Here is a 21,134-nt window from a genome sequence, read left to right as displayed (position 1 = left end):
CCAAGGACACATGCTCCACCAGTTTAATAGGAGCCTAATTTATAATATCCAGAAGATGAGAAGAACCCAGATGTCCTTCAACAGAGGAATGGATACAGAAATTGTGGTACATTTACACAATGGAGTACTACTCAGTCAGCTATTAAATGCAATGACTTCATGAAATTCTTAGGCAAATGGGTGGAACTAGAAAGTATCATCCTGAGTAAGGTAACCCAATCACAAAAAAGCATACATGGTATGCACTCACTGATAAGTGGATATTGGCCCAAAAGCTCGGATTACCCAAGATACAATTCACAGACCACATGAAGCTCAAGAAGAAGGAAGAACTTCTTAGAAGGGAGAACAAAATACTCACAGGAGGAAATACAGAGACAAAGTATGTTACAGTGACTGAAGCAAAGGCCATCCAGAGACTGTCCCACCTGGACATCCAGCCCATATACAGCCACCAAACCCAGACAATACTGCTGATGCCAAGAAGTACATGCTGACAGGAGACTGATATAGCTGTCCCCTGAGAGACTCTGCAGAGTCTGGTAAATACAGAGAGAGATATCATCAGCCAACCACTGGACTGAGAATGAGGTTTGCAATGGAGGAGTTAGAGAGAGGGCTGAAGGAGCTGATGAGGTTTGCAACCCTGTAAGAACAACAATACCAACCAATTAAGCCACTATCCAAAGAGCACACATAGACGAACCCATGGCCCTAGCTGCATCTGTAGCAGAGAATGGCCTCGTTGGGCATCAGTGGGAAGAGCAGACCTTGTTCTGTCAAAGCTTGATGCCCCATGGTAGAGGAAAGTCAGGGCAGGGAGGTGGGAGGGGGTTTGGGGAAGCACCCTCATAGAAGCAGGGGAGGGAGGATAGGATGGGGGAATTATGGAGAGGAAACTGGAAAAGGGGATAACATTTGAAATGTAAATAAAATATATCCAATTTTTAAAAGGGGGAAAAAAGGAAAAGAAAAGAAAACCAAGAAGAAACAGAAAGTAGAAAGACATGCTGTGAAATTTGAGAGTGTTTGACACAAGAGGTAATGTTTAGAAATACAGCAAATGAACTAAGTGTGGAGAGACACAGGAAGCATCCTGATGTAAAAAGATCAGTGTTCAGGAACAAAAGAAAGGCACTAAATAAAGTGATTCTAGCAGCATTCAAGTGTGGCACAGTCTATTGAAACCTAAATACTAGTGGACCCAGTAGTGGCTAGTTTTATGCCAACCTGACAGGAGCTATAACCATAAGGCAGAAGCAATCCTCAATTGGAAAAAAAAAAAAAAAAAAAAAAAAAAAAAAAAAAAAAAAAAAAAATGCTTCGACCATAAGATCAACCCGTGGACAAGTCTATAAGGCATTTTCTTAATTAATATTGGTGAGGGAGGGTCCAGCCCATTAAGGGTGGTGGCATCCCTGGGCTGGTGGTCCTGGGTTCTTTAAGGAAGCAGACTGTGCAAGCCAGGAGGAACAAGCCAATAATCAACACCCTCCATGGTCTCTGCAACAGTTCATGCCCTCCAGGTTCCTGCCTATACTGAGTTCCTCCAATGATGGGCCAAAATGTGGAAGTGTAAGCCAAATAAATGTTCGAAGCCCTAACTAAAATAGACCCTAAGACATTATATTTCTTTCCCCAAATACTAAATACAAAGACAAAACTGAAACCATTCAGCACCCATTTACTAGTGACAGAAAATTCTTTAGTTAGACCAATAGAATATTCATTGATCTGTTCCAAAGCTTCACGTCTTTTTGAATACCTGAATAAAACAAACGGAGAATGCAGAAAGTCCCTTAACAACATTTAAAATAACCTCTTGGGTTGTTTTAGAGGCTAACATTCCGCCTGAAACAATGAGTCTCCCAACCTCCCCTGGAAATAACGGGTTTGGCAAAACTTTATTCAGTTTCTAAAAAGTGTCAATGTTCACAGTAGGCAAAAAAAAAAAAAAAAAAAGTTAGATCCGTGCACCACAAGCTAATACAAGGAAAGGGCTCACTCCACAGACAAATCTGACTTTACTTTGGAAACGTTGCACTGACTCAAACTTCAAGACTCTTCCCTCCTAAAAATTGTGGCATCCACTCCTGACACAAACAGAGGTCGCCCACACTCGCCGGCTACAGACTCAGGATCCAAGCATTGGTGCCGCGCCCTGCTCTGGCCCCTAAATAAAAAGAAAAACCCTCGGGGCCGAGCTCACCTGCTTCAGACTTGGGGACGCAGCTCCACACGGTTTCGGTCCCCAGTTCACTCAGGTGAGCCTGCCTTGTCGCCTAGCAACGGTGAAGCTGCGGGTTCTTCCGCAAGTCAATTCCTCCCGCCTCTGAGAAAGTGAGTTTTTTAAAGGTTTTGTTTCCGGGTCGAGCGGGCTTTATGCAACGGAAGGTCCCTTAGCCTGCCTTGTTTAGGCTTAGGGAAGGATAGAGTCCCGGTGGAGCGGAGGGTGCTGTCGCTCAGGGGTCGTTTCTCCTCCCTCGAGTTAACGCCTCCTCTCCCGCCAATTGGTGAGCGCCATCAGGCAGGCGCCTCATCTAAAGCACCAACCCTCTGCTCACAGCCGTACACCAATCACAGTCGCTCACTCCCCACCACCCCCCACCCCCGGGACTACTTTGCAGTCCGCAAGACTCATAGGAAGAAGGGGTTTGGGGTATTGTAGTTTAGCACTGTCAGGAGTGCACGGAGGTGGGGGTCAGAAATCGCCGGAAGAACTACACTTCCCAGAAAGGACCGCGGCTCCAGCCGAACCTTTCCTGGCCAGCCCCGCGCTCTCTCCCAGAGTCTGTTCCGCTGTAGAGGTGACCTGGCTGCTGGAGGCTGCCTTTGCAGGTGCAGAGAAATCGGCCTTGCAGTTTGCTAAAAATGGTGAGTGTGGGCTCCTGGAACCTGCAGCGGCTCCGGCCTCTCGGCCTCTCCCTGCGCTTCATGCGCTTTTAAAAAACTAATGCCAGGCGCTGTCCTTCGCGCGGTTTACAAAACCCGACTCATCCTGGCGACTGTCGCAGTAACTCAGAAATTGGACAGGGGTTCGCTTCCATGGGGGTTCTTAAAAGGACTCTAGAGAACTCACTGTCCTTGGAGAGGCGGGTCTCAATCCTTGCGAATGACTGAGGGATAACATTTTCTCCGAAGGACGTTAAAGGATTTGATATAGGGGGTGAGATTTGATGGGAGGGGAAGAATTGGGTCCTGACTCTATTTTGTCTCTTCAGCTCTTAGAAAGGATAGGCCTCTGATGTTGAGGTCGTGCCCCAGGTTATGATCCCAGTTTTCAGGCTACTTGTTTCCACCATATTTAATTTAAAAGGAAACAAATGTTACTGAAAACCTAATAATCTCCGTTTGTAATGCCAGGACTCACAGTAGCTAGTCAAACAGTGTGGACTACTCTGACATGAATTCCAAAGATCTTCTTGCAGATGTAAGGCAACCATCTTGTTGAAGCTCTAGATCTATCTTGTCCCCAGCTGGGGGCGGGGAGGGGGTGAAAAAGCTCTGACGTAGGACTAATCTGTGTGCTGTTTGAAGGTGACATTTGCCACTAGACTGGCAATTGCTCCGTACTTTTTTTTTACATTTTTAAAATACTTGTTCTCCTTTAATCTCAAGATGGGGAGTGTGAGATGATTTGTAAATTTTTGGATGAATTGGAAATTGCACAGAACCCAAAAAGACATGTTTTCAAACAAAGACAAAAACTCCCTCAGCCTCTACAAGAGACCCTAAGGGAATAACTACTAATTTCCAGTCACAATTGCCTAGTTATTTTGGCACATAAGTAGTTATTTAAACTATGGCGTAAGCAGTTTCTGCCTTAACAATTATAGTCATAAAATGGCACAAGTTATCCAAGAACTTCAGACTTTAGGCTATTAGACCTATATGAAAACCTTTTTTAAATCGTCTTATCCAAAATCCCACTCAAATACTAAAATTTCGCTTGCTGAAATCTAGAATACTAGTTGCTCAAGGTCACAAGGTTTTCTAGGGTCTCTTATTCTTCCCATTTACCAGGATTGTATTGACGCGTTTGGCAAGTCACTTTGTAATCCCCATTAGGAGATAAATCCACAAAGTCAGCATGTACCATCTGATAGCTTTGTTCCTTGTCATCCAGAGTGTTGAAATTCTGAAGTTAAAAGGGCATTTGGGGATTGTTTCATCTCACCTTAAAACAGCCTGGTGAGGTCATTGACTTCATTCCCAAGGTCAGGAAGATCCAGGGCCCCTGCAGAGTTACAGAGTTGAGTTCTGCAACTCAGAACTGGCCTCACCCCTAGAAGGTCACATCTGGGTCTGAAGACATGAGTTGTTCCAGGTAGAAGAGTTCTGTGATGTTGCAGTCTCACATGATTTAGAAGCATCTTGCCTCCTGGAAAGAGGATGTGAGCAAATTGCTGCTTTAGAAAAGAACTGTCAGTTCCAGTCAGTGTGATGGTGCGTGTCTTAAACCCCAGCTCTTGGGAGGCAGAGACAGACAGCTCTATGATTTCAAAATCAGCCTGGACTAAATACCAAGTTCTTTGCCAGCCAGGACTGCATAGGAAGGCCCTGTCTCATAAAGAAAGAAAAAGGGCTGTCTTTTTTAGTCAATTCAAAACCTTTTTTAAAGGAACTCTGCCTTTGTCCATAGAGGAGTCAGCTAATAATACCTAGAGGAATCTGAATGATACTGTGTGTCTTTTATATTGCAGAAATACCTGCAAATAGAAATTAAAAAGAAAATGCTATTCTGGGGAATAACAGAGGGAAAACTTAAATTCAAGCTTTTCAGATAAGCAGCACTTTCTTAAGACAGCCTGTATCTGCAGGAAGGTCATTAATGCCCTGCCAAAAGAGAAGCCATTCCTTTTTGGATGTTGGCAACATGCCCAGATATCTGTGCAGAGAATAGTAACCTGCACTGACACTGTTACATTGTGAGAAGTCAGTGAGGTTCTCCTCCCCTCCTGCTTCTCACTGAGGTCTCCTTTACCTGCTTCATCATCAGACCTGCAAATACTAAGGTAACCCCTGCAGATGGAACAGGCCAGGCACAGACAGAAACTGCTAGGTTAGAATCAAGTATTGATTCTTGACCATAGCCTCTTCACTACGGGCTGATGCTGCAAACAGGTTTTTAATAAATAGCTACACGATGCAGTTCTGACCATCAGCTAGACTTTCTGGAAGGCCGAACTTTAAGGTGGAATTCGCACTCCCCCCCCCCCCCATTTCTTACCCCGGCTTGTTTCACATCGTTTCAGTTTAACTTGGGGGCTTTGGAAAGTGATGATCTTTTGTTGTTTTTGAGTCTCACAGTAGCCCACACTGGCCTCACTCTTAGAAACAAAAGCAAGTTTGAGCAAAAGCCGCTGCCATAAAGACTGAAATGTACACAACTGGAAGCAACTCGGATGTGCTTTTGAAAGGGAAGGCGTTTTAGCCAGGCAGTGGCGGTACACACCTTTAATCCCAGCAGTTGTATATTTACACATCTGTCACTCAAGCTAGAGTGTGACCTCCTCAGACACTTTGCCTTTGACTAAAACTTGTGCTCTTCATATAGGTTTCAATGTAAATTTATTGAATGAATAATGTAAGGATGAAGCTAAAGGTCAGTGCAAAGAAAAGACAGAACAAAAACCAAGCCACACTGCCACCAGGCATGGTCACATACGGCAATCTTGGTTTGGGGGGTGGTTTTTTATATATAATTCTCTGGGCTTAATTTAAATTCTTTCCCATTACTCAGTGCTCATTTTGAATACAGTTGTTATTTTAGTCTGTGTGTTTTATTCTATTCAGTCTCTTAGCCTGTACAGCGGCTTCTTTCTGTTATATAACTATTGCATTTTTTTCCCTTTATGGTTTCTCTTTTTAAAAGATAGTTTTTCCCTTAGAATCAGACTGTCAGCTATTGCCATTGTGATTCAGTACAATATTCAATACCAAAATTTATTCTGTTCCAGATATTAATAATTTTCTCACTTTTTTTTTTCTCCTTGAAAGAAAACCAAAAAGCTAAAGGCTTGGACCAGCAAGTGGCTTAGTGGGTAAAAAGAGCTTGCTGCCAAGTCTGACAACCTGAATCAATTCCCAAGACACACATAATGGAAGGAAAAACCAACTTCCATAAGTTACAGCAAACTGTGTCACATCCCCCAAGACCATACATCTTAAATAAATACAATTTTAAAAATAAAGGTTTGGACCTGGAGAAATGACTCAGTGGGTAAGAGCACTGACTGCTCTTCCAGAGGTCCTGAGTTCAATTCCCAGCAACCACATGGTGGCTCACAACCATCTGTAATGGGATCCGATGCTCTGGTGTGTCTGAAGACAGCGACTGTGTACTCACATACATACAATGCATAAATAAATCTTTAAAAACAAAGGCTCAACAGTGGGAACAGCGGTGCACACCTTTAAAGTCATCTCTGTGTGAGCGGGCAGAGGCAAGTGACTCTGAGTTTAAGTGCAGGTTGTTTTTGCTCTTGGGCAGTGAAGTCACAGCAGGGTTGATTTATTCAACCTTTTTGGTGCACAGTAAAGGGTAAGCTCCAGTCACTGCCACTCCTCTTGCTGGTGTGCGGGACTAGTGAGGGGGCGTTGCCTGATAAGGATCTTCGAGGCCCTTCCACCCTGCCAGGGTTTATGTCACCACATAAAATGGATATAACATTGTGGCCTACTCTTTGGCAAAATGTACCCCAGATAAGGACGTGGTTGCGTAGATGCATCCAGTTCTGCGCTTTTCAGTTCTGCTCCCATTTAGTAAGAGTTAGAGAAGGCTGCATCAGCATGTTGCCAAAGGACACATTTCGTAAGCTGCTTAGCTCATTTGTGCGTGCTGTCTCTACTAAAAACAAGCCTGTTCCTTTTCTGAGCGAGTCAGGAAGGGACTTTATGGTGTCATGTTCACTTTTAAAGCATGCATTGCCTTATTAAAGTAACACGTTAATAAACTGTGGGTCTTTTTCTTTACAGTCTGAACCAATTAGAGTCCTTGTGACTGGAGCAGCCGGTCAGATTGCATATTCATTGTTGTACAGTATTGGAAATGGATCTGTCTTTGGGAAAGACCAGGTAAGGGCATGTCTGTAAACCTTGGCTCTACAGTAGAAAAATGTTCGTAATAACGTTCTGCATTTAGTTGCTAATGGTGAAGAAAAAATAGGCAGCCCCAATAAATGTAATGAGTCCTTTGCTGTTAATAGAGACAAGTAAGGTGTTTATAGGCTGCCCTGTGGGTGCTGACAATCACCTGGAATCAGCTGTATTTCTGTAGCTTAGTGTGACTGACCAGCAGGCAACCGTGTGTCACTCACTGGTGAGAGTAACCCTTGGGGAGGGGCCAGTGAGAAAGTTGTAGAATCTGTTCTTTTTTTTTTTCTAATCATGCTGTTTTGAACCTAAATAATCAGATGTAAAACCTACACCACAGGAAACAGGCACCCCTAGTTCTAATAAGTATGATATGTGCGCTAAAATCCTTTCTAAGGTTTTTAATTTTTTTTCTCTGGGCCTACAGATAATTGAATTTTCCCTTCATGTCAATTATTATAGTTGTCTATAGTTAACTATTTATAAAGAGAAATCATACCTGCAGCTACTAAGCAAGCTATGGCATCTCTCTTCCATAACTATGACTAATTAGTGGGAAGTAAATACATGCAAACAAACTGGGGCGGGACTTTGTGGGAGAGAGAACACTGTAACCACACCAACCTCTGCCTTAACCACACTGCCCACTGTCTTTGCCCTTTGGCAGCCCATCATTCTGGTGCTGTTGGACATCACCCCCATGATGGGTGTTCTGGATGGTGTGCTGATGGAACTGCAAGACTGTGCCCTTCCCCTTCTGCAGGGTGAGTCGGGAAGTCAGAGGAAACATGATAAAGTGCTTCATATCTTGCCATGAAGAGTGTCAGTTAGGAATTATTTCATGAAAGTGTTTTGTTGTTGTTGCTTGAACTACACTACTTTTTTTAAAAACAAATACCAGGAAAAAAATAAGTACAAAAGCAAGAAGCAATCAGTGGCAAGTCAAAGGCTTGTTTTTTCTCATGCCTACATATAACTTATAACACTAATTAAATATAAGATGCTCAAGGATTTTATGTCCAGGGTGTTTGCATTGTGCTGTGATTTGAAGTCTGTTTGGAAGTAATAGCAGCATCCTGGAACAGAAAACTTTCCATTCCAAGGGATGTTCTCCAGGCTGCATGCTGCTCTAGGCATTAGTTGGTTCCTTGTGTGTTTCCCCTTTCACTTGCCAAGCATTGGTTTGAGATGTCCTTAAACTGCCCAGCTTGAAGGAAAACATGAACTCTGTCTAGTGAGGCATTTCCTGGAAGAGCCTCAGTCAGTGTTTCCTCAGACTGTTGTAAATGTGGCAGCAAAGGGAAGCCTTGACAGATGAGGAAATCAGATACTTTTTTTTTCCTCCATTTGGGGTCTCAGCAACCTGACTGACGGGTTTATTAGCCTAAAAGTTTACAAATAGAAATTTTGACTCTCATCTATGGACTTTTTCATATGCTTAAAGGAAAACAGTGTGGCGTGTTCCTTGACCAAAAAAAAAAAAAAAAAAAAAAAAACAAGCTAAATGTCTATCGGATCAACACTGGGTTCTAGTTGAACTCTGGACCACCCTCCCTATCTTATCATGGTGGCACTATTTTCCTTATGCCTAGTTTCTTCATCTGCGATATGTGAAGATTACATTTGATAGAATCCAATCCTTACATTCCCTCATAAACATTATTTTTTCAATTTGTGATTGGTATCTTAAACCTTGGAGTAATTACAATCTAAAGGTTAGGTGAGTCGGTTTCTCTTTCATGTTATCGGTGGCTGTATATATGTGACTACAGATATATATTTATATTTCATATATTTTATATATATAAAAAACAAATGTTGCATCATATCTAATTATGTAAGTGATAAACGCTATAAAGCTATTTTAATTGAGGTAATTTTTGATATAAAAATACAAAATAATTAATCACTTTCTTCTGTGTTCTTGAAAGTCATTAAGTGAATGTATTATTTCTTAAGGCCTCTGAAAGGTGCATCAAGGTGAACTATGAAAACAAACATTTAGCACAGTTTAAAAGAATAAGTAGATTCAATATGAAAGGGGGAACTTGAGCTTGGGCATTTAAGTAGCTCTGTGTGTTGTTTGCCATATCCACAGATGTCATTGCAACAGACAAAGAAGAGGTTGCCTTCAAAGACCTGGATGTGGCTGTCCTTGTGGGCTCCATGCCAAGAAGGGAAGGCATGGAGAGGAAGGACCTGCTGAAAGCCAATGTGAAAATCTTCAAATCCCAGGGTGCAGCCTTGGACAAATACGCCAAGAAGTCAGTTAAGGTGGTTTGCAGCATGTTTTATGGAGTTGCTTTCTTACTTGTATTTCAGACTTCTGCTTTTGAGGTTTAAATGCCAGAACTGCTTATATCAGTGTCTGGTTCTATACAAAGTCCAGCGAGGATGGATAGACATGGAGGGAAGACACCTTGTGCTGCTTGCTCTGGGTGCTTGTTGAGACCTTCAGAGTCATCTGTGCGTTCTGGAAGATGGCTGCTGAGTGCTTGTCGTCAGTCACTGCAGAAGCCACTCCTGCGAGTTCATGGGATTGTTACAGGCTGTCTCATGACTTCCCTTCTGTCTCTGTAGCTATTTATATTCATCCTAAGTCTGTCTTGATGTCCCAAAGCCACTCTTCACGAGTGACCTGTTTATACTATTTCATTGTTGCCTTCTTCTTGTTTACTGTAGACTTCGTTTAAGTAGTTAACTTTCCTATGTAATCATTAACAAGGAATGAGAATGGTTAGGAACACACAGGCCTCCTGGTAAAAGATTACATAGGTGCTGACTGGTAACAACTTGTGGTCCTATTTACATGGTGATTCTACCTCTTCAAAAAGTGGGGGCGGGAGGAGCTTTTGCTGGGGAAATTACTCACAACATGGGATACTCAGAGGCAAAATATATATGTGTGTGTTTGTGTGTGTGTGTGTATGTATGTATGTATGTATGTTTGATTCACTAGATGTAGAGGAGTTGTGAAGATAATCTATATTTTACCAAATACCCCAGGTAATTCTTAGGATTAAGCCAGTTTAAAAAATACTTAATTCACAGGGCTGGAGAGATGGCTTGGTGGTTAAGAAATACTTAATTCACAAGAACAACTTGGTTTTCTAAGAAAAAAAGAAAAAGAAAGGAAAACTTCTATCAAGGACTCAAACTTTAAAGTGAAGCTTTAGATTTCTTGGGTTTTTTTGTGGCAAATATCTGAATGATCTGTCTCCATAGCACAACACAACGATGCTCCCCCTCAGGTCCTAGGCACTGCCGACTCCCTGTTAGGTGTGTCTTAGTCCAGGTGTCAGTGTGTGTGTAATCTGTGTCCCATCCAGGTCATTGTTGTGGGAAACCCAGCTAATACAAACTGCCTGACAGCCTCCAAGTCTGCGCCATCCATCCCCAAGGAGAACTTCAGTTGTCTGACTCGCTTGGACCACAACCGAGCGAAATCCCAAGTAAGAAAAATAGCTTGCTTTTAAATTTTAAAAACTTCAGCTTTGAAAACTCTTTCTTTTACTTTTGAAATAATTAAGTGTTGATTTGTGCGTTTGTTGGTTTTGTTGAGCATGGAACTATTCTTTTTTTTTTTTTTTTTTAAATTAAAAGTTAGGGAGTCTAACCTTTTAGGAGTTAAGGAACTGGCCTTCCTCCTTAGTTTTGTCTTCAACTAACCAGTTGTGAACCAATTATTATATATATATATATATATATATATATATATATATATATATATATATATATTTAACTTCATGTGTATATTTAATTCTAATTCAGTACAGTCGCCAATCTTGTCTCGCTATAGCAGTTAAAAGTTAGTTACAAATGAAATAACACATGACACATAATTTAGCTTAATCACATCACAGATTGTAGAACAAAAGACTTGAATGGTGTGTGTTCAAGCGTAAGCTTCATTTTTCTCGGCAGCTAATCTTGTATTTAATACTCAATTTTAACCTTTTGAAATGTTTTGTGTAATCATTACAATCATATTACTTCTTATTTCTTGGAGGCTTAAACTTAGATGTCATAGGAATCAGTGACTTAGAGATGAGCGATAGGTTCTGAAATGACAGGAGCTAAGCTACTCATCCAGGCTAGCTTCTGTGTCTCTAACTTCTATGACTCCAGCTTCTGTGGCTCCAGCTTCTGTGGCTCTAGCTTCTGTGGCTCCAGCTTCTATAACTCCAGCTTCTGTGGCTCCAGCTTCTGTGGCTCCAGCTTCTGTGGCTCTAGCTTCTATAACTTCAGCTTCTGTGGCTCCAGCTTCTATGGCTCCAGCTTCTGTGGCTCTAGCTTCTATAACTTCAGCTTCTGTGGCTCCAGCTTCTGTGGCTCCAGCTTCTGTGGCTCTAGCTTCTATAACTTCAGCTTCTGTGGCTCTAGCTTCTATAACTTCAGCTTCTGTGGCTCCAGCTTCTATAACTCCAGCTTCTGTGGCTCCAGCTTCTGTGGCTCCAGCTTCTGTGGCTCTAGCTTCTATAACTTCAGCTTCTGTGGCTCCAGCTTCTATGGCTCCAGCTTCTGTGGCTCTAGCTTCTATAACTTCAGCTTCTGTGGCTCCAGCTTCTGTGGCTCCAGCTTCTGTGGCTCTAGCTTCTATAACTTCAGCTTCTGTGGCTCTAGCTTCTATAACTTCAGCTTCTGTGGCTCCAGCTTCTGTGGCTCCAGCTTCTGTGGCTCTAGCTTCTGTGGCTCTAGTTTCTGTGGCTCCAGCTTCTATAACTCCAGCTTCTGTGGCTCTAACTTCTGTGGCTCCAGCTTCTGTAACTCCAGCTTCTGTGGCTCTAGCTTCTGTGGCTCTCTGCTCTGAAGTTAGATGAACTGGAGCTCTCGAGCATGGGGCTCTTCGTATGTTCTGCTTCCGCCTCAGACCAAGCCTGCTGTAGTGTTGTGTGGAGCTACACCATTTGTCATGTCAGCGTAAGAAAACTGTTCCTTAAACAGAAAAAGTTATGCTTAAAAAAAAATTGCCTTAGTCTGAGAGTTGATTCTTTCAGCACTGGAATATCTAATAATGGAGAAAGTAATTTATATTTGTTAAGTTTCCTGAAAGTTTGGTGCTTTATATGGGTTTTAATTCTCATGACTAGATGAGGTGTTTATTGTGCTTGCTTTACAGATAAGAAACATAAGGCTAAGTGATCAGGGAACCTGCGCAGAGTCATAGAATAACTAATGCAGGAACTTACAAGATTCACAGACTATAAACTAAACCCTTGTGTATGTTCTATACAGTAGTATTGAGTAAAGTAAATACATTTTACTAGCTCTTAGCATGATGCCATTACATAATAAAACAGTGGAGATTTCGCTGCTATTATCGTTGGTTTTATTAAGAGCGATCTAGCCTAAAGCCACACTGTCAGTACCTCCCACACTCCAGTTAATGTAGTCATTACATACCCTGTGAGACACTGAGGGCTATAGGTAGTAATCATGGCGGCTGAAAGGGAGGAATTTGACTGGAAGCCAGATCAGGCATAAGGGCAGTGCAGACGAAGAAGACGCCGACGGCTGTAGATGTGGGCTGACCAGTGCGTCCTTAGTTCCTGTAGAGAAGGTGGGACGGTGACACTGGCAAGCTGCTCCATGGTCTTCCTGAGGCCTTAGGAGCAGCAGAAGTTGAACATTTCTGCTTTCCACATGTCACAGAGTGGCACTTTGTCCTAGTACTTAATAGTTTCCCTTGTGGGGGCAAAAGTCATGAATGAACTAATAGCGAGGTTTTTCTGGTGCATCACTAAGGGCACAGCCTGTTCCCCACAGGCCTTGGCTAGGCAGTCTCAGTGCTTCAGTCAGTCTGGCATGGTGAGAGCTGTTGCAAGTTTGTGAAGAAGCATTTTCTTCCTCCTATAGAAGGTGTTATCTGAATGAGAAGTAATTAAACCCAAAATAAAATTTCCTTACAGGAATCATGACAAGTCCTCCATGATTTGTTCAAAAATTTAAAAACTTTAGTTCCCAGTGACTGGATTTATCACCTATTGAATCTGCGTATGTGAAACCCAATGCTAGATGTATCCACACATAAAATATGTGTATGTACGAGATGACTTGACAGAACTATTGCTGGTAGGGAGGGGAAATTAGGGCTGGAGAGTTAGTCAAAAGTTTAACAGATCTATCTGACAAACTTGAACGTTTGCCTAAGGAAGCAAGAAATGTTATCTTTTGTATGTATTAATTTCACCCTGGTTCTGACATGATTTACAGTCAGAAGCAGCATCTGCTAGGTACAGAATGCCTGTGCTTTGTTTGCTCAGGAGATCAAAGAAATAAGAGACCATAGGCGACATAAACAAAGGAAGGGAGTCTAAGGGCCCTGCAGTGAGGAGACACCTCGAGGCAGCTGTCTTCACTATTTTGGAGAAGTTAAAGCTAATATTCAAGGATTAAGAGTTCTTAATACACTCTGGCTTTTAGCCAAAGCATAAATATTAGTATAAATATTCATATAAATATTCTGTTATTAGAAGGCTGCATGAGCACATTTTGCGTAGCTATAGGCTAATGCAAATATTCTGTCTGTTTAAAGCATGCTGCATTCATTATGATCTGTGTCTTAAATGCATGGCCATTCTGTCATAAGTTACATCACAGACTTCTTATTTTAGTCCACAAATCTATAAGATAGCGGCAGCCACAGTTTGATCGTAGCTTGCTTCTAATAGCAACATCTCTAATTACAACTGAAAATTAATTTGTATTGTACATGACAAAATTTTCACCAGACTAAGATAAATATACCTAAAGTATCTGACCATGGTGTTAAGGTGGCATCCATGTAAGAGGAACAAGCAAAGTTCATATTTAAGTATTAGAAATCTGTTCGCCTTCTGGTCAGTGTTTTACACCTGGTAAACTCACTGTGCCAATAGTTAATAAATTACAGAATGCTCTTAGATACTCAACACTGCAAGCTTTCAAGTTCATAGTTGTTGACACCATTAAGTGTTTTTAGGATATTGCTAAGCAATAAAATTTGCCCTTTTTCAAATCCATGTAGCTTGCATTTGCTTAATGTTTCAGAAGCTCTTTGCCTTTACTTAAGGGCATCTGTCAAACAAATCACAATTTGCAATAAAAATCAATTGCCTAACTCATATGTTTGTTTTAAATTGAACTAGATTGCTATTAAGCTCGGTGTAACCGCTGATGATGTAAAAAATGTCATTATCTGGGGAAATCATTCATCAACCCAGTATCCAGATGTCAATCATGCGAAGGTAAAACTGCAAGGAAAGGAAGTCGGTGTGTATGAAGCCCTAAAAGACGACAGCTGGCTCAAGGGAGAGTTCATCATGGTAAGAAGCATGTGAGCCCTCTGAGCAGTCAGCCAGAGACAGGCACTGCACACAGCTGAGCTGAGTATCTGCTCAGGCCTTGTGGGACACTCAAGGACAGCCACTGTTTTACCGTAATGTATGCTCTTGGAGTGTGCAAAAAGGTGGTTATCATTTTCTGATGTGGCCTGACCTATGACAACTGAGATTCTCCAGGTCAGAAAAACAGAGCTGACTCCTCCTGTTTATACCAAGGTCTGCTTCTCTGTGTTTAGTGTCACATATTCAGTAGGGTTTTCTACCTGTCCAAAAGGTGCTTCTAACTGAATTCAGATAGTAAGATTAGTGTCGGAGGAAACCCTGTAAACCATGCTTGCAGTAGTATTTCCCCACAGGGTGAATGTGCAGCCGATGAGGATGTTACTGGCATGCTTAGGTGACACTGTCTCTCTGCCCCCACCCAGACTGTGCAGCAGCGTGGTGCTGCTGTCATTAAGGCTCGGAAGCTGTCCAGTGCAATGTCTGCTGCGAAAGCCATCTCAGACCACATCAGAGACATCTGGTTTGGAACCCCAGAGGTGAGGTTCTCATTTGGACAGGCCGTTCTTCCAGTTTTGTCTTTGGGTGCTGGAACCTAAAAAGAGCAATTAAGCCAGTTGGGTTCATTTTCTAGCTCACACACCTGCTAGCCAAGGAGCCTCCAGTGTTACTTAACCTCTCTAAGCCATGCTGTCAACTGTTACATGATGTTTATTGCGGGGGTTTTAGGAGTTAAAGTGTGGGGCTAATATATTCTCAACCATCAAACAAGGATGTGTTTGGGGCTGGAGAGATAGCTCAGCAGTTAAGAGTGGTTGCTTCTCTTGCAGAAAAGCCAGTTTCATTCCCAACATCCATGTCAGGCAGCTCACAGCTCCAAGAAACCTGTACACACATGTGCATGCACTGAACCTGTACACACATGTGCATGCACAGATAGACATGCACACATAATTTTTAAAACATTGTTTAATCTTTAAAAGGAATGACTGTGGAGCTACTTTACATGATCTGGAAGCGTAGATGAGGTGGCGTCTGTGAACCAGTAGTAGTTAGGCGGTTTTCCTTGTGGTGGGTTGTTAGTGGGTTATGTAGGCCAATCCCTGTAAGCTGTGATAACGTAAACTTTCTCAGGGAGAGTTCGTGTCGATGGGCGTTATCTCTGATGGCAACTCTTATGGTGTCCCTGATGACCTGCTCTACTCGTTTCCTGTTGTGATCAAGGTAGGATGACATGGAAGAGGAACACACACACATACACACGTGATATTAATGTGTGTGCATGTGTATAGCATATATGCATGTAATATTTATAGAGTATATATAGATATTCCTTCCTAATGCCAAGTCTTTAGTTCAATACTGAAACTAGTCTGGAAAGCAAGATTTAATACTCTATTATTACAATAACTTTGTATTATACCCATAAGTAGAATTTTATTTTCTCATAAATTCATAGTACTTAGCATATTCTTATTATAATCACAGTAGTTCATTATAACTTCCTGTGGATTCTGTGAAAACTCAATGCATTTCAAACTCAAGTGTCATGATATTCGTCACTCTGGGACTGGGTGCGTCGGGCACTCTGATGAAGTCCCACCAGCAGTATCCTGAAACTCAGAGCTGAACAGGAGGCAGATCACTAGTGTCTCTGAGGAGGCAGTCATGCAGTGGGGCGCTGTGGTGGTTCTGGCTGACACTCTCTGCACACATTGTCAATGTCACTACTAGGTTAGGGAGGCCTTGCCATTCCCATGAGTCTGAAGCACTGGGGTCCGTAGCTGTTATATGTGCTCGTTCATACAGGGCATACTCGCTCCCCACACTGAAGTGCTTCTAGTTTGTAGATTAATAATTTGGGTTCTAGGCCCTGTGTTATGGAAGAACTCTTTCCTCATATGCAGGAGACCCTTGCTAGGTTTCATCCTGAGTATGATTTTAAAAGTGGACTCCAGTTTAGAGTCAGGCTTTAAAACGGGTGTGCTTTGAGGTATCATTTTAAGCTAGGCTGTCCCCTGCTGAAACACCACTGTCACTTCAGCTGAAGCTCTTGCCATTGTTCTCTGACAGAACAAGACCTGGAAGTTTGTTGAAGGCCTCCCCATTAATGACTTCTCCCGGGAGAAGATGGACCTGACCGCAAAGGAGCTGACTGAGGAGAAGGAAATGGCTTTTGAGTTTCTCTCCTCTGCATGACTACACAGTCGTGTTGACGTCAGCAGACATCCCAAGGCTGAGGAATCAAAATGTCGTCTTTGAGCCTAGTACCAAACAATAATAATGCTACATTCAAATTGTGAACAGCAAAATATTTTAAACATTATGTGCTTTGTGATTTGTGAAAGTCTATCATGTTGTTAGTGCTGCGATCTAAATAAAAGTATATTCAAGTGAAAGTCTCTCAGCCTCTATTTCTAGCTTATATTTAGTATCTTCAGAAAAATAGTTATAGTTTTACTTTGTTTAATTGAGTAAAAGAAATAAAGATGGAAAATGTTATGAAATAAAGCATTAGCCTATAATATAGACAAGAAAGCCCAGTAGATCTATTTGAGGAGATCCCATTATTAAATGAGTTATTTATAAGTCCTTAAAGGTTGGTTCATGTTTTGCTCATAATTTGATTTTAAAATTAGCTGTAAGAGGGTTGCAGATATTCTATCTTCCTCATATTCTATAGCAGAATCGCCGGATCATTAATACTTGGTAGCCAGTAAACACCACAGTATCACTGTTAGCTAAGACTATTAGAAACATAATGCTATGTTTCCAAGGCCGTCTGTTTTCCAGGAGAATACATGCATTGTCTTTTCATATTTGTGCTTTTGGTGCATTACTCAATTCAATAAATATAACCATAATCTCAAAGCTTGTTGTACCCTTCATGGTATTCAAATACTTATTGGTTAGATTTGCTATTTGCCTGTGTTGGTAATATTGTTTAGAGTGGAGCTTGGTTTGCCTATACCTCATGAAGCCCTGTGTTCAATCCTCAGCACCACCCAGAACCAAGCAGAGTGGTGCATGCCTGTAATCCCAGCACTCAGGAAGGTCAAAAGCCAGGATCATCCTAGGCTACATAGTAAGTTAATGGCCAATTTGGGATGTGTGAAACCCTGTCTTTAAAAATTGTTTTTCTTAATAATAAAATGACCTATTTCACTAGCTCTAATGGGATCTGGAAAGGAAAAAAGCAAGAGTTTAAAACTACCGTTAGAATAAAAAACTACCTTTACAACTTCTCTTAGTGAGAAGCATAAAGCCAAAATTGTATAGTTAATAAAACTTTGCATGATTTATGGATGTGTGACAGACAAGCTATTCTCAATCCCAGCACATCCTTCCTTGCTCCTGGAACACACAGCTCAAGACTGCCTGCCACATTTCTTCCGCATTTCAGTTCCCAGCTGTCTCTTGTTTTGAAAACAAAATGTCACTAGAGATGTGGAAAATACTATATCAGAAATAAATGAACAGCGTTGGTCTTTCCTAGGTGTCACATTTACTGAGGAACAATAAATTGAGAAAGCACGACCATTTCACTGACAGCAGTTTGCCCAAATACCCCAGCTATCCTGAATCGACTCACTCTAACCCCTACCTCTGCCGAGGAGAACATGAGGATTTTATTCTAATATTAATAATAGGTTACAGTTTACCCCTTGAAGACAGTGATCAGAAATCAAAGACAGAGGAAATCAGACCATCCCACCCTTACCTCAAACTCTGTGGTAGAGTTAAGCTATCTGAAACTAAATCACATGGTATAAAACTCCTCCAGCTCTGAAAATTTACAAAAGCAAGGTTTGTTCATGGGATTTCTCTGAAGACTGGCTTCCCCATGTCTCTTGCCATTTCTTTCATGGCCAACTATCTTAGCCTTTCTATGCTGAATCTTGCCGATGCCTCTCGGGTTTTAAAGTGAAGCCTCTTTCCCTTTAAGGCTGTTTCGCTGTTTTTGACACATTGTTTTTTTCCAATTGCTTTCCCGGCTGAAGGTCAGATCATGTCTTAAAGCCCTGTCTTCTAATAAACCTCACTTCTCAAGAGTAATTATGTATCTGCTCCATTCAGAAACATTCTCAGATCATACACTGAACATCACACAGTAAATATATCTTTGTATTGAATAGGGAGATTGCAGAATGGCTTTAAATAAAAGCAAAGAAGGTCTGAGAAGCCAAAGTTAAGACAATGAAAAAAATGGAGCCTGAGAAAAGCTACAACAGCAGCAATTCGGGCCACAGGAGAGCACAGGTTTGAAAGCAAAGCTCAGAGTCCAGCTGCAGAGGCCAAGAACAGGAGTGGGTCCAGATGAAGGGAGAGACAAACAGCAGGTCCAGGTAAGCAAATAGGACAGCAGTCAGCAATTTAGGACTGTCCTCACAAGCCTCCATTCACCCCCAATAAATGCACAGGCTGGACCCCTTTCCCAGGAATGGCATTCATCAGTCTGCTGTGTGTGTGCATCTGGAGAGATGCTGCCTGTTCATGTGTCCACTCAACTGCAGTTATCTTCCATCTTCAAAATGGTGTCAAAGCACTTGTAAAATGGAGTTTCCTAGGCCAATGCACAGCTTGAAAAATCATTGCTTTAAACAATATGGAGTGACTGAGGTTACGCCATAGCCTGATCTCAACAACAGATTATTTAGGGGCTTGGAGAACCTGCTCAGTGATTAAGAGCCCTTGTTCTCGCAGAGTACCTGGGTTCAATTCCCAGCACCCGTGAAGGTGGTTCACAATTATCCATAACCCCAGTTCCAAAGGCTCTAATAGTGCATGTGATACACATACGTGCATTCATACATATAAGGTAAATAACCCTAAAAAAGGATTATTTATACACCGTTTCTGTATTGCATGGTTTTGTTTTCTATAAATTAGGGGTGTCTGTCCTGTGAAGCAAGAAGCCTAGATGCTCATCTTCCCAAACTCCTAATTGTTCAGCAGGAGTAGAAAACGGAATTCCCCACCACCTCAGCAAGGGGTATCTAGCAGTCATGGATAGCCCCAGAAACACAAGTATTACATGTTAACGGTGAACAAAAGCTCAAACAGTGATTATACCCTTTCGCTGAATTGCACTGAGTCCTAATGAGGTCTCAATAAGCTATAATTTTATGTGCAGATAGAATTGGTACTGTTTAAGGTTATTTATATAAGAAACAGCTCTCATCTCAAAGATAGAAAGATCACATATTCTGGAACCAAATAACAGTAACTATTGCAAAGGAACACAGATTTTGGTTACTCCAAATTTCAGTTACTCCAAATTCCATAATATGCCAACAGTTTCATGAAGTTTTTACAGAGACAGAACAAAAAAGTCATAAATCTGGACACTTTGAATATATTGGAAACACCAAGTAGGCCAGTTTCAAAAGTGAGGAAAGCTTTGTGTGGTCCCCGGATGCTATCTAATAACATCTTGGCTTCATGATGATGAAACCTAGTGCTCACCTAAGTTCTTCAAAGAAAATAATGGGGGTTAGGATGCATTTAGATAGGGATGTCTCTCTCTCTCTCTCTCTCTCTCTCTCTCTCTCTCTCTCTCTCTCTCTCTCTGTGTGTGTGTGTGTGTGTGTGTGTGTGTGTGTGTGTACTGGAGAGTTGGTTTTGTGGGGATTTTTAAAGCTTATGAATAGCTTATTACATTTCAACAACTGTACTGTACATCAACACATTGGTAGAACACCAGGTAGACGAGCTACAGTGATGCCAGGGAGTCTCTACCACAGCTTCTAGATGCTATGTGATGACATATTCAGCTTCAGGGATGATAGGAGAGCAAGTCTACCAAGTTACTATATCTGGTAAGAGTGTTATGTCAGATGTGGCTGAGTGACCAGTGATGATAAACGTAGATAATTTGGTTCTATGTCTGCTCTGCAACATCCCAACTCCCTGCAATCAGGAAGCACTTGTTTCTCAATCAGTCCAGTCTTACAGAATCTGTGACACAGATATCTTTTTTTTCCTCTAAGTTTCTGAAAAACTCCTGCATCCTCAGGAGCTAATAGTTAGCCCTGTTTTAATATGGTCACTGGAATGGCACTGCAGACTAGCTGCCTTTCAACAAGCTGGCAAATGCAAATCAAAACCCTCAAAACCACTTCTGGTTTAGATACACGTGGGACGTGAGATTAAAATGGTTCTATTGCACTATCTAGTGCACTCACAATCTCTTCCTTATTTCCTATGTGTAAGAGAGGGAGACTGCTTCCTTTCACCCTTGTCGGCTGAGTTCTGGGTCCAAGTCTTAAATTAACATAGACAGGAGAAAACCTATCTCTCTTAAATGCGTGTGTATCGGAGTTCCATCAAAATGTAAGACTCAAGGAAGGACCTGATGATTGTCACAAATCAACTCGAATTACAGTAAGGACAGGATTCGGAGCCTTGTGCAGGGAGGTGGTGGAGAACAGAGGGTCAGAGGAAAGTGTACAATGACCAAGCCTACCCAATCCTGCAGTAAGAGACTCACCTACAGAAATTGCTGCCAGACGTTGCTCCTTCCTGGCATGGGTATCCTGACTAGAGGAATCTGTAGAAATGTAACTTTGCTTTACCAAAAGAGAAAGTGGACACCAGACTTGAGGCTCTTGAGGTCAAGAACTGGGTCCCAACTTCTTTTTAAACCCTAAATAATCGCTATGCTGAACAGCATATTTTGAGGTCAGCTGCTGAGCACCTTTACATGTACACGCACAT

General features: G+C 41.8%; 2 protein-coding genes across 2 annotated transcripts in view; one reads left to right on the top strand and one right to left on the bottom strand.

The window, feature by feature from the left end:
- The window catches only part of WDPCP (WD repeat containing planar cell polarity effector), a 332,845-nt gene extending 330,514 nt beyond the window's left edge, over positions 1-2,331 (bottom strand). Inside the window, exon 1 of the mRNA XM_080936498.1 lies at positions 2,210-2,331. The gene's annotated coding sequence lies outside the window, so the exon portion shown is untranslated. The remainder of the gene's footprint in view (positions 1-2,209) is intronic.
- Positions 2,332-2,735: 404 nt separating this feature from the next.
- Positions 2,736-16,819, top strand: MDH1 (malate dehydrogenase 1). Its single transcript, XM_080922911.1, has 9 exons — positions 2,736-2,874; positions 6,979-7,077; positions 7,763-7,859; positions 9,194-9,369; positions 10,425-10,547; positions 14,223-14,399; positions 14,843-14,956; positions 15,552-15,641; positions 16,491-16,819. Exons 1-9 carry the CDS (start codon positions 2,872-2,874, stop codon positions 16,614-16,616), a joined length of 1,005 nt encoding a protein of 334 aa, XP_080779037.1. The 5' UTR covers positions 2,736-2,871; the 3' UTR covers positions 16,617-16,819.
- The last annotated feature ends 4,315 nt before the right edge of the window (positions 16,820-21,134 follow it).

The sequence above is a fragment of the Micromys minutus genome (genome assembly GCF_963924665.1).
Source record: "Micromys minutus genome assembly, chromosome: 1".
NCBI lineage: Eukaryota > Metazoa > Chordata > Mammalia > Rodentia > Muridae > Micromys > Micromys minutus.
Note: the sequence above shows the minus strand (reverse complement) of the source record. Positions and strands in the feature narration are given on the sequence as shown.

Coding starts and splice junctions, on each gene's coding strand:
- MDH1 (XM_080922911.1), top strand. Junction 7,860..9,193: donor TGCCCTTCCCCTTCTGCAGG/GTGAGTCGGGAA, acceptor CCATATCCACAG/ATGTCATTGCAACAGACAAA. Junction 14,957..15,551: donor TCTGGTTTGGAACCCCAGAG/GTGAGGTTCTCA, acceptor AAACTTTCTCAG/GGAGAGTTCGTGTCGATGGG.